The sequence below is a fragment of the Lactuca serriola genome, chromosome 7, assembly GCF_051521515.1.
Source record: "Lactuca serriola cultivar US96UC23 chromosome 7, Lser_US96UC23_V15, whole genome shotgun sequence".
Lineage (NCBI taxonomy): Eukaryota > Viridiplantae > Streptophyta > Magnoliopsida > Asterales > Asteraceae > Lactuca > Lactuca serriola.
The window spans coordinates 63,097,263-63,110,726 of NC_136414.1; the positions used below are offsets into that span (position 1 = coordinate 63,097,263).

The 13,464-nt window shown below is 30.8% G+C and overlaps 2 protein-coding genes across 2 annotated transcripts; one reads left to right on the forward strand and one right to left on the reverse strand.

Moving 5' to 3' along the window:
• Positions 1-1,679: 1,679 nt before the first annotated feature.
• On the reverse strand, positions 1,680-4,120 carry LOC145064036 (uncharacterized). Its single transcript, XM_079011566.1, has 2 exons — positions 3,385-4,120; positions 1,680-2,872 (listed from the first exon to the last, which is right to left on the reverse strand). The coding sequence occupies exons 1-2, from the start codon at positions 4,118-4,120 to the stop codon at positions 1,680-1,682; spliced, it is 1,929 nt and encodes a 642-aa protein (XP_078867692.1).
• Positions 4,121-10,554: 6,434 nt separating this feature from the next.
• Positions 10,555-13,243, forward strand: LOC145062522 (protein SUPPRESSOR OF GENE SILENCING 3-like). Its single transcript, XM_079010116.1, has 6 exons — positions 10,555-10,697; positions 11,069-11,773; positions 11,846-12,143; positions 12,377-12,621; positions 12,759-12,871; positions 12,987-13,243. The coding sequence occupies exons 2-6, from the start codon at positions 11,069-11,071 to the stop codon at positions 13,006-13,008; spliced, it is 1,383 nt and encodes a 460-aa protein (XP_078866242.1). The 5' UTR covers positions 10,555-10,697; the 3' UTR covers positions 13,009-13,243.
• Positions 13,244-13,464: the final 221 nt, after the last annotated feature.

The following is a 13,464-nucleotide window of genomic DNA, read 5'->3' on the forward strand; positions in this document are numbered from 1 at the left end:
TAAGTTTAATTAATCTCTTTTAGTTACAAAATTAATAATTAATTAATTCTTGACTAATATTAATTAAACAATATGATTTCTCCTTTAATATATTATTCTTATAATATATTAATAAATCATAATTATTCATTTCTCTCCTTAATTCATCCTACATATTGTTATTGTGAAGGCAACCCAAAAGGACCATGCTCATAATCGGGTCAAGTACATACCAAAATAGTTATTGACTTAGACACTAATCCAACATATGAAACAAAACTAGATACAAAAGTTTGATGCATATTGAATTGTAGCAAACATATATTAATTATCTATAAAACAATAAATTAATCATCTATAAAACAATAAGTTAAAATGTTAACAAAGATTTTTTTTTCTTAAAGAAGGAAGTACTCTTGTAGTGATGTCTAAAGTTCAATTTTTCATCGATTCAACCTTTCAATTAAATTATTATTGTTAATCTAACTGAATATTTTTATTTAAATTTTAATATTTGATATGTAAATGTTGTACTATTATAAATAATTTCTTAAAGTATGTAGTATTCAACTAGTTTTTGAGAATTCTTAGTTTTTAAATTTTCTAAAAATATTGAGTTAAAGAAAAGCGTTTAGTTTGGAAGTACAACTTTAAGGGTTTTATTTTAAACAAAAATATCATAATATAAAAAATATTTCAATAAGTTTTAAAAAACTTTGTAGGAGTGTTTATCTTTTAACTTTAACTTTTATGTTTTATATCATTTTACATGTTTCAAAAACTTATAGTTCCTTTTGACAAATATTTTTATACAAATAAAATTATACTATTCTATAACTTTCAAATATCAACTTTCAGTTACTAACTAGTTTATCAAACATATCATATATGTACGACACATCTTATGTACAACATATGTCCAACCCTCTATGTATAACATGTCGTTACCATGTAATTGTGTGTGTGTGTGTATATATATATATATATATATATATATATATATATATATATGTATATATATTCATATTAATGAGAAACTATTTATTTTCACATGATATTAAGACCAAAACATCCTAATTTCTCAATATATTTCCTCTTCTTTCTTTCTTGGCTTCGGCATCTCCTAACCCTAAATCTTACTAGTGTAAGCAATCATGAACGTTAGGGGTATGCGATGAAAGTGATGAAGGGACGGTGTTCACTGCATGCATTATAGTATCACATCATCACACTACTATGATGAAGGAGCACCGCAAAGCCTTATGGAGGCTCACGATAGGGGTATGGTGAACCTATTATTGTAGTATACCCATATGATATCTTTGATTTCACCTTTGTCCCCTCTTTTTTACTTTAAGCACATGGAACGTTTTTTAGCCTATTAATAGGCATATATTAATTTTGGGTGTTTAAAAATTTGTTAGGCACACATACACAAATGTTGCATCATATATATAATGTAATTGCTTGATTCAAATAAAAATTTACACAAAAATGGTAAATTTTAGGAGTTGTTGTGAACAGGGTTGGTCCCGAGAATTCAAATGCCCAGGACGAGCCGGAAAAAAAGGCCCTTAGGTCTTAAAGTGTAACGAATTAAAATTACATAAACTAATATTTTTCTAGAACGACAATAAACTTTATAGAAATAAACATAACAAAATCATAGTATTTTAATGAATAATTACACATCGTAACAGTTAACCGACGATCCGTGAAGCTCTCATCGCGTTCTTGATAGAAAATTGGTTGAGCAACTCTTCGTAGTCTATACTCTCTAAGATTTCGTTCTCGATAGATATCATTGCCAAACCACTAAGTCTTTCTTGGGACATTGTGGAGCATAAGTAAGACTTCAATAACTTCAACTTAGAAAAACTTCTTTCAGCAGATGCCATCGTTACTGGGTTGCTAAATTCATTGGTTTCCAGTGTCTCAAATAATTTCAACTCCGTATAAAGTTCATCAGCATCAATATCCGATCTTTCTTCAAACTTGAGTGCTTTTTCAAGACGATGACAAGACGACTTAAGATCTTTATCTTCAATTCCCTTCAAATTATGTGGAAATAAAAAACCAAATACTTTGTCATACTCTTTGAATTGTTCAAATCCTGTCTCAAGAGAAGAAATAGCTTGATCAACAATGTATAAGATATAGTTAACTCTGAAATTCTCTTCAGGTGTACGTAAATAAAACTTCTTCTCTACTTGAACTCTCATCAAACCTTTTTTTTTCCTTTCAATCAAACGCTTTTGTGGAAATATTGGATCAATGCCCATTTCAATAGCAATGTCCTTAGTTTCATCAATCGCTTTTAAAAAACCAGTTTCTCTATAATCCTTGAAGTACCCAATCAATTTGTTTATTTCTGTAATAGCATTATCAAGATGCATATCCTTTGACTGTAACTTTTTACTCACAATATTCACATGGTTTAGCACTTCATGCCAGATAACAGCTGATACCAAAAATTCAAAGTCACCAAGTTCTTTTTCTGCTAGTGAAGTTGCTTCACTTGCAATTGCAACATCATTATCTTTTTCTCCAACTTGAAGTAAAGCTTCTCGTACATCAAAAAGTTGCATTTTAATAGCCTTTACACTCTCAACTCGACTTTCCCAACGAGTTTGACACAATGACTTAAGACTCCAAGCTTTTACATTATCTTTTAGGATTTCCCACCTCTTAGTAGAATTTGCAAATATAGTATAAATGCGTTGGATGAATCCAAAAAAGTTCTTTCCTTTAACATACTTGTTAGCCATATCACATAATGTTAGATTAAGAGTATGACAACCACAAGGAGTGTAAAATGATATAGGATTTATATCTAAAAATCTCTTTTGCACTCCTTGGTGTTTTCCTTTCATGTTTGCTCCATTATCATAGCCTTAACCTCGCATATCATTAACTTCAAGACCAAAAGACTTTAACTCCTTAAGTGTAATATCAAATAGTCCTTTTCTGGAGGTATCATCAACATTCAAAAACCTAAAAATGACTCCTCGACAGTAATATAATTATATGATAACTTTAAATACTTCACTATTATAGTCATCTGTTCTTGGTGACTTGAATCGGGAGTACAATCAAGTATGATTGCGTAGTACTTTGCTTCCTTTATTGTATTAATAAATTCTTTTTTAATTTCTTGAGCTATCAAAAGTATTAGTTCGTTTTGGATCGTGTGCCTAAGATAATGCACATGAAGCTCGTCATTTGTGATCCGCCGCACATGCTCTTTGATAACTAGGTCAAACTCTTCCAACATTTCAAGGACACCCAAAAAAATTCCATTACCCGTTAAATATATTTAACAAATAAGAAGTGGAATCAATCATAATAATTAACAAAAAGGTATTTGTTGAAATTGGAAAAAAAAAATATACAATCTATAATTACCTTTTTGATACAACTTTTCATTTGATTCACCGAATGCTAAATTATGTTTAGCAAGAAACTTCACTACTACAATGATTCGCAAAATAACTTGTTTCCAGTAATCTCTTTCTTTCTTGAATTGCTCGTAATGAACTTTATCAATTGTTTCATTCAAGTTCAATCTTTTACGCATATAAAACCACTTATTCCTATTTATGAGATGATCCAAAGAAATTTCGTGGTCTTTAACTATATTGGTAACATGGTGCCAATCCGAATAACCTTCGTCACCTAATTTACCTTTAGAAATCCCTTTTCTAAACACTTTACAACAAAAACACAATACCTTGTCGAGATCTTTCGAATATACTAGCCATTCTCTATCACACTTCTCCAAATTTGGTAAAGTTCTTGTATATAAAGCTGTAGAAAATCGTCTACCAGATTTATCGTAGGGACCATACATAATATCTCTTTTAGGACCTTTCTCAACCAAAAGTTTAAGCTCTTCATAATTAAGTTTTTCCCACCTTCTTGGATCACATATATCAACAAGCTCTTTAACGGGCTCTTGCTCTTCTGCCTCTTCTACTTCTACTTCTACATTTTCTTGGTCTTCAACATGCTCTTCAATAGGCTCTTCAATAGGTTGTCTATGAATAAACTTATCTAGAGCACCGACATCGGCCTTTCTCTTTTCTTCTTTTAGTTTTCTCTTTTTACGTTTTTGACTACCGGATAGTTGTTTAGACTTCATCACTACAGGTTCATTACTTTCAACTTTTAATATTCAACTAAATACAAAAAACATAATCTAATAATTTGATTTCAGCATCTGATAAATTTCAACATTCAATCAAATAAACAATTTCGGATTTTAGATAATATCATAATAATCACAATTTCAACATTCAACAGAATTTCAACACTCAATCATATAATCAGATTTTTGATTTCAACTTAATTTCGATTTTCAATCAATAATCACATAAACAACATTCAATCTTAATTGAATTAGTCAATTTTGATTATGATTCAAGTTCAATTATTCTATAATGATTCAAGTTCAATTGCTCATCAATCCTCATTCAATTATACACTAATAAAAATATTAATCTGATTATCTCAATAAGTAAATAATCAATTAGACAATTACCTTATTTGAAGTTACGAACGATCAAACTTCGGTGCTTCTCTTCTGCCGCAACCTCAATTAATGAATTAACAATAATAAAATTGATGAATAATCTCTAAAGAGTAAAGCCCTTGCTATCGCTGCCGACTTGCTGCCTTAATTTGTGGACTATGAAAACTAGAATAGATTTGGGTTAAGAATTAAAAAATGGGCTGCAATTGAAATATATTAAAAAAAATTCGACCCCTTAAAAAACAAGGCCCTGGTTGCCCCCCTTACCACCGGCTATGGCGTTTATAGTCTACAACCATAACTTTAGATCAACTCAAACCATCTACCAAAAATACCAGGTTTGTGTTCTTGAGGCTAAGAGTCATACAACCAACCTTTAAATTTAACATTATTTTTCTGTTAGCTCCATTTTAACACCAAATATAAAAGTAAAAAATGAAGGCTCTAAAAAACTCTATTTTAGGGATTGGTTGAAGTTCAATAATTATTTAAGTGTTACACAATCACTATTTCAGTGTTATGTGGTTGGAGAAGGTTTTATGGGTGCTCTTTAGGCTAAGAGTCCTCCAACCAACCTTTAAATTTAACATCATTTTTCTGCTAGCTCCATTTTAACATCAAATATGAAAGTAAAAAATGAGGGCTCTAAAAAACACTATTTTAGGGATTGGTTGAAGTTCAATAATTATTTCAGTGTTAAACAAACACTATTTTAATGTTATGTGAGTGGAGAAGTTTTTATCGATGAGCACAATGCGTTTTTGGACCACACTGAAACCACAAATTGAAAACTGTGGTTTACAATACGGGAAAAACCAATATGTGCAGTTTTATGGTTTTGATTTGGTGTTGTTTTGTGGTTTCGAGTTTTAACCGAAAAATAAGTTGGTGCGGTTTTTCATGTCAAACTAGATTTTTTGGGTAACTCTCTTGTATTTGCATAATTTTGTTGACTTCATTTATTTCTAAATTTTTGTTGCAAATAATCTATCATTTTGGCTCATTTTATTCTTTGCAAGTTGTGTTTTATTATATATAATAAATAAATATTGCGGTTATTTTGTGGTGCAGTTATATGGATTAAAATTGAACCGCACTGAAATTTGTGTTTTTTTTTTTAGTTTAAAACCTTACCATCAGTTTTATGTTTGGCTTCGGTTTTTCGGTTATTTTGTGGTTTTCGGTTTGATTTTCGCTAACCCATATTGATAACTTTATTGAAACTAGCAAGATACGTAACAAACATATAAATTAATATCCAAAATATGATTTTTTTTAATTCGGAAAACTTATTTGACTTTAAGTCTTACTACTTAATCTTCTCAAAATACAATTAGAGCCGATAGCCAATAAATTACAATAGGTCTAAATAAGTTAAACAATCATCATACAAACAGCATCGAAAGCTTGTTTTTTTATAGCTGATAGAAAACTTGTAGCAACCCACATAAACAAACATGTCTAGTCTGAATGACAACCCAAGAAAATAAAATCCACCACCTATTAACCATCGCAATGTTTTTTTGCTCGCCACCTCAGTCGATAAAAGGTCTCTCAGAACATATCTAAATGTATATAGGGCGTGTTTGGCACGAAGCTTTTGGAAGCGTTTGGGAGCTTCTAGCTTTTAGCTTTTGACAAAACGCTTTAGTTTAAACAAAAAGTTTCGTTTGGTAGTACGGGCGTTTAGCTTTTAGTTTTAACAAAACGCTCTGATTCTAAAAGCTACTTCATGTAGCTTTTAACAAAACGTTCCGGAGCTTTTGAAATCAATTTTCATAATTACCCTTAAAAATATATTTATATATTTTTTTATTTTTAATCAATTTTCTTTTTATGTAATTTTATATATTTCAAAAGCTTCCAGCTACTTTTGTCAAACATTCATATAACAAATAAAAGCTATAGCTTCCCGCTACCAGTTACCCGCTACCAGCTAACCGCTACCCGCTTCCAGCTAACATCTACTTTTGCCAAACACGTCATATAAATTAGTAACATCATATTAATGGTTTAATAATTATTTTTGTAATCATATTTGTGATTTTATTTACTGATTTTTATAATTTTTTTTAAATGGAAGTCAAGTATCATAGAAAAGGTCAAAGCAACCTTTATAAACTTTCCACATTCGAAGCTATTATTGGAGGCAGATTTGGAAGGGCCCCATCCACAGGTCACGTGACCTTTACAATCTTCTGCGTATAGCCAAGACTATCACGTGCTTTGTTTTTACTTTCTCTAAATTTTAGTAACTGAAGTATTTATATATGATTTTTAAAGGGAAAAACAAATCTAAACCAGCCAAAAAAGTTAATTATTTATCTATTTTTAGCTTAAAAAATATCATTTATTCCAAAGTAGCGACTTAAACCGTAGACAATTAGGATCGTCTACAGTCAACGAAAAAAAATTGACTACTTTTTCAGAGCAATGAGTTATGGGCTACTCTTTCGTGGCCTGTCTATTCTTTCAGGACACATCGGACCACCATAATATATAAAGGTATATGTCATTTCTCTTATTTTTTTTTTACTCTTTTCTCTCAATGAAGCATTCAAAAAACACCATCACATTGTTGATTTGTAGGTTTTATACATAGAGTTTAAAAAAAAAACGAAAAAAAAAAATATGAAACCGTAAGCTTCATACGAAACCTACGGTGTACAAGTAGACAATGCAGTGACCGTAGGTTTCTTGCCAAAACTGTATTTTTTTTATATACCTATGGTTTAGGAAACCGTTGGCCATTGAGAGCATGCCATAAGTTTCTAAAAACCTACGATTTTAATTTCAAAAATGATTTTTTTTATATTAAAACTGAAATCATAGGTTTTGGAGCAAAAGAGTAGGCGATCCTAATCGTCTACTGTTTTGGTGACTATTTTAGAACAATTGTTAATTTTTAGCTAAAAATAAATAAATAATTAGTGTTTTAGGCTGGCTTAATAATTTTTTCATTTTCAAATAGTTTGTTAAAATAACAATGAGCTAATATATATTCCAATAACCACTTTTTTTAAAAAATATTAGAAAATACTATTTATCTTGTTAAATTTACGAATAGACGTGGCTATAATTTTTTTTTTACTTTTTTATATAATAGAACGTAAATTTATTGATATTTGTAAATAGAAGTTGGATCAACTAATAAATTGTTTTTTTTCTTTTTATACTGAAAGATGTGTGTTCGAATCTGCTAAAGTCCAACATAAAAACCAAAGGGTTAACTTAATGGGAGCTTAGAGGGTCACAACTTTCCTATTTTTTGGCTTCCAAAATATCAATATAATATGAATCTAATTCTTAAAAATATCAAAATATCAAAATAGTCGGGTTTCTAGTCTAAACAGGCACGCATTGGAAGACTTCATAAATTGCGTCACGCCAAAGGAAGACGTGTCACGTCCAGGCTTTAATCACAAGGGAGACTTGACTTAATCCATTAAGTCAAGGCTCAAACTTCCAGATTTGGTCATTAGCAATGTATTAATGGCTAAAGTTTTAATTTTATCCATTAAGACCTTCCAAACATTCAAGATCTAAACTTTGATACACCAAAATGACTTAAAAGGTGTTGGCGTCCCCAAGACACAATAACATAACTTTCCTAGTCCCTAAGGCCAACTTGAGAGACAAGTTATATCACAAAAATCAGGGTTCATAAGGGAATTCAAAGCTGAAGAACACAATTGGGGTGTTGTTTTGAAAATTGCAGCATGGAAACATCAATTAGTCATCTGGGTTGCTTTAATAAAATGTTTTTCACTTCCTTTTTGGTTTTTATTTTTGTTTTTAGCTATGATGATGGGCCAATACCCTTTGCTTTCGCTTGGATGTAGATGTAACCATTAAAACTATGGTTTGATTTGTTAGTTTGGATTTATAAACTTTATTATTAAATATGTTTATTTGATTTCAAATCCTTATATATTAAAGTTTTGGTTTTTATCATCTAAAACTAAGTTTTACATAATTTAGAGGACCAATCTAATTATATTAACTTGTATCTTAACTAAATTTTGAACAATAAACTATTAGGACTAGGGTTAAGTGATATAATTTATGACCAATCCTAGGGTTAGGTGATATAATTAAGAACTTTAACGTGGGAGATAACATTAAATAACCATTCTATTCTTAAATTGATTTTCATAACCATTGAGATTAATCATTAGATAAATATTTTATAATTCAAATGTTTAATTGATTATTTAGTTAGCTAATTGCATGATCATTATGCTAATTGCTTTATAATTAATGGTATTGGTTAATTGGACCAAGATAGCTAATAATTTACACATCTAATAAATCAATTATAGAAAAATAAGAGGATTCAAAATCTAAATGGAAGTAATTTAAAATTACCGATTTAATGAACTTCTTTGCTTTTGTTAGTTTAGTTTGCTAATTAAATTCAAGTTTGAATTGATTTAAACACCCCCTCCACCTTTTTTTAACGTTTTTGTTCTTAGTTTAATTACTAGTTTAAAATCATACTCGTTTATGTGTTTGATACATGGTCTTGTCACAACTATACGACTATATAATTAGGTACACTACATACTGCATACTGTGTATTATACTTTAGTTGTATTAAAATCACTTTTATAAATTTAAAACTTGTGTACATATTTTACATATTGTAAATCACATATCAGTTATATTTCTAGTATACATACATAAGGTAGAGTATAAAAGTAATTTATGCAAATAAGTCGACTTATTGCAAGCATTGCACATGTGGTTACCGTCCCTCACGAGCATATTACTTACTAAGTATACAATCTTCCAAATAAAGAACAAGAAATAGAACTTTGCTATTTTGAGATCTTTTATAGTTGACTTTTGCATTCCATACTATCTTGCTTCATGATCTAGACACAATCCGGTCTTGATCTCAAGTTAGTTTTTGCTTAGCTTTATAGTTTAGCTTTGTTAGGTCTCGTTTTTGTTAGTTATGTACATATGTAGCTTGTATCTAGTTTTGCCTTGTAATTTTGTTTCATGTAATTTTGTAAAAGTCTTTGGTAAATTAAAAAAAAAAAAAAAAAGAGCTTTTAGAAAATAATATATATAAATAAATAAAATGAGAAACAAACGAAAACTACCCTTTTACTGTTATTATTGTATTCACATGTAAGAATCTTAGTAGTTATTTTTGTGTTTGTGGATCAAAAGCTAAATGTCTCCATGGGCCAAATCAAAAATTTTCACCCATGAATAGCAAAATGATGTTGCTTTGATAATTTTTTAGTCATTACAAAACGATGTCTTTTTAACAATTTCGCTTGGTCCTGCCATATTTACCATGATGTAAGAAATTAATGGGTAGTAGGATATTTTTTTTTCTTTTAATTTTTGACGTTTTTTAATAATAACAAAAATCACTGTCTTGCATTTATCTTTTATTATAATCTTGTTTTGTTCATATTCATTCATAAGTTAGCCGAATAAACGAACGAATACTAACGGATAAACGAACAAGTTTTATTGTTCATGTTTATTCGTTTAACAAATTAAATTATCCATGTTGGCTCGTTTATGTTCATGAACACATTTAACGAATATAAAGTATAAACAAATGAAAACGATAAACAAACATAAATGAACATATAATATAGTAATGTAATCAAACATAATTAAACATATATCAACATAACATAAACTTATATAAACGAACAACATAAACCAACATTCACGAACATAATTAAACAAACATCACAATTGTTCATATTCGTTCATTTATTAAATAAAAGAACTTTCTGTCGAACAGTTCATAAACAGTTCGGTAAACGTTCACTCAGGGTCGGTCTAAAGATATAACGAACCTAGGACAAAAAAAATGGGTTCTCAAAATCATGAATATAATAAAAATTACCGTATATGTGTTCATTTCATTTACAATCCGAACTAAAAAAAATAAATAAAATAATAATTTCAAGGAACATATGGCAAAATTATAATTGACACACAACTTAAGGGCATTCTAGTCATTTCAATAGAGCTCAGACGTGGTTTTAGTTTTACCGTTTTAGTCATTTCACAATTCATATTCCCCTTGTAAGTTGTAACAGACACACTATTCAACACTCCCCTTTTTTGTTTCGGCTCACACTGTTATTCCACACGGTGATCGTGTTTTCTCCTCCGTCGTTTCCCGTCGAGCTACGGATATCTCCTTCAGGTAATCTTCTGATTCCTCAATATGTCTCTCGATCGTTGCATTTCGACGTTGTTTCTTCATTTGTCGCTTCAATGTATGTGTTTTTACACTCAAAACCCCTGTAGGGTTTTACATTCATGAAACAAAAATCTCCAAATCGAAAGAGCTAGAACCTTATTCTTTATCTATAAATGTATTTATGATGTTCCCGAAACAATTTTTCGTTGTCTGTTGCCTGTTTTACTTAATTTATCGGTCTTAATTTAGGGTTTTACCAATTTATGCTTTATTTTACTAATTTGTTCCGCAATATTTCTGTAACTTCGTCGCATAAGCAAAGTAATCAGCCTTTAAAGATTGAGAAAATGAACACAAAATCTGAATGCATGCAGATGACTACCAGCGGAGGCAGTAGAGGCGACAGCAACGAGTCTTCACAGAAGGGTACAACCATGGCTGTCTCTCCTAACTCTGACGTTGACCAATTGAACCAGGGTTTTGTAGATATGAGCCTGAATTCCAACCAAGACAACAGTTGGGACCTCTTTTTGGGAAACAAAAATGGAGATGGAGGTGGTTGGCGTTCATGGGTTCAACCTGATACCAAGAAAACTGATGAATCAGCTAACAATCAAATTTCTGGGGATTACATTTATGTATCTGAAGATGAACTTTTAAGTGATGATTATGATTCAGACGACAGTCAAGAGAGCCATGACACCCGTAAAAAGAACCCATGGTTTTCTGAATTCTTTGGAATTTTAGATGATCTGACACCTCAGCAAATCAACGAGCCAGTTAGACAATGGCATTGTCCAGCTTGTCAGAATGGCCCTTGTTCTATAAAGTGGTATCGAGGTATGAAATCATTTCTCACACATATCAAAACCAAAGGGACACGAAGGCCAAAGCTTCATAGAGATCTTGCTAAACTTTTGGATGAAGAACTTTGTAGAAGAGGGGCTATGGTGATTCAAAGTGGTGAGTCTTATGGAAAATGGAAAGGACTTGATAAAGATGTTAAAGATCATGAAATTGTCTGGCCTCCAATGGTGATTGTCATGAATACACAGCTTCAACAAGATGAAAATGAAAAGGTATGTCTTATATCTTGTACCCTTATTTCTTTCTTTTAAGTTTTTGATTGTGAAAATGAATGTGAGTTTCAGTGGATTGGAATTGGAACTCAAGAGCTTCTTAGTTACTTTGATTCATATGAAGCTGTGAGAGCCCGAAGCTCATTTGGGCCTGAAGGGCATAGAGGGATGAGTGTGTTGATATTTGACACGTCAGCAGTTGGGTATCTTGAGGCTGAGCGTTTAAGCAAGGAGTTTGAACATGAAGGCTTAGGTAGAGATGCGTGGGATCATTACCCAAATGTTTTCCATCTTGAGGGTAATAAGAGGCAATTATACGGTTTCATGGCTACAAAAGAAGACTTGGAAATCTTTAACCAATACTCACATGGTATGCAACTAACTATATACACTTGTTCTTTCTCTTGGACTTATAAAAAATGCAACTTTTTGATGTCAATAACCTCAAAAGGTGGGAGAGACATGGACTAACTTTTGAGCTCTTGTCTGTGCAAAAGACATAAATGCCCTCCTGATCCTGATCATGAGAAATATTGTCTTTTGTAACAAACAAGAAAAGGGGTGGAAGATCATGATTTTGAGTTTTGGAATGTGTTTATTTAGCAAAATTAAAGATGAAGTTTGAGTTGGTTTCGTATCAAGAGAAGGTTGTGAAAAGGTTGAAGCAAATGAATGAGGATAGCCAACAGTTGCATTGGTATAAGAAAAAAGTAGCCAAACAAGAGATAAGTTTAAAAGCACTTGAAGAAAGCTTCTGGATAGTGTCTCAAAAGCTGAAAAAACTTGAAGAAGAAAGCCGCATTGTGAGAGAAAGAACACAACTTTACCATGAACAAAACAAAGAAGAGGTAAAAAAGTTAGGGCTTTAATGAGAAAGCCTCATTTATGTCGTGCTTTTTGTATTAAGTCAAAAAGAAACAGGGAATTGAAATACACCCACAAAGCTAATTGGTTACATTTTCATGTGATGTGTATTTTTTATTAGATGGACTTCCAAGAAAAGTTTTTTAAGGACCAACTGAAAGTGATTCAAGATGCGCGAAATGCATACAAAAAGGAAGAAAGCAAGAGGATTGAGAAATCTTGTGTAGATGAAAGGTATTTGTCATCTTGTGTAATCCGTATTATGATATTTAAAAGTACAAATAAAGTTAATGGTAGTTAGGTAATTTCACATTTATCTTGTGTAATCGATTTTCTTAAACATGTATAGGAAGGAGAAGGTTGAAAGTTGAAAAGAAATGAAGGGAAAAGTTGATGAAGTTGCATGAAGAAGAGATGATGGAAATGAAGAGTAAGCTAGTTGATTAATACTACTAGGTCCTAATTAATGTTTAAAAAATACTTTAGTGTCGTTTTAAACCTTCTAATGGTTATAGTTTTGTGGAGGTGGTTATGTAAGTATTTTGATTTTAGGGTTTAATATGTAAAACTTTGACCCCTTTTGCTTTATGTGTCTTGTTTACTTCATTATTGCCTTTTATTTGTAAAAGTTAATATTGGCATTGGCTTTTTATGGAGGGATAGATAGGGCTTCAAACTAGTTTGAGTCAAGCTCCTTCTTGATTCAATGGCTTGGGTAGTCTTCTTGTTGTCAACTTCTTAGAAATAGTTATATAGGTAGAAGAAAATTAAAAATTCTAGTTGAAAAATATCTTAATTGTTTTATGATTGGTCTAAACATTTTTAAG

What these genes read in the sequence shown, in the direction of transcription:
- LOC145064036 (XM_079011566.1), bottom strand. Translation starts at nt 4,120, where the DNA reads ATGAAGTCTAAACAACTATCCGGTAGTCAAAAACGTAAAAAGAGAAAA. An exon ending in TGAAAAGTTGTATCAAAAAG is followed by an intron (nt 2,873 to 3,384) that starts GTAATTATAGAT and finishes TGCGAGGTTAAG; the next exon opens with GCTATGATAATGGAGCAAAC.
- LOC145062522 (XM_079010116.1), top strand. Translation starts at nt 11,069, where the DNA reads ATGACTACCAGCGGAGGCAGTAGAGGCGACAGCAACGAGTCTTCACAG. An exon ending in AACAAGATGAAAATGAAAAG is followed by an intron (nt 11,774 to 11,845) that starts GTATGTCTTATA and finishes TGTGAGTTTCAG; the next exon opens with TGGATTGGAATTGGAACTCA. An exon ending in CTTTAACCAATACTCACATG is followed by an intron (nt 12,144 to 12,376) that starts GTATGCAACTAA and finishes GTGTTTATTTAG; the next exon opens with CAAAATTAAAGATGAAGTTT.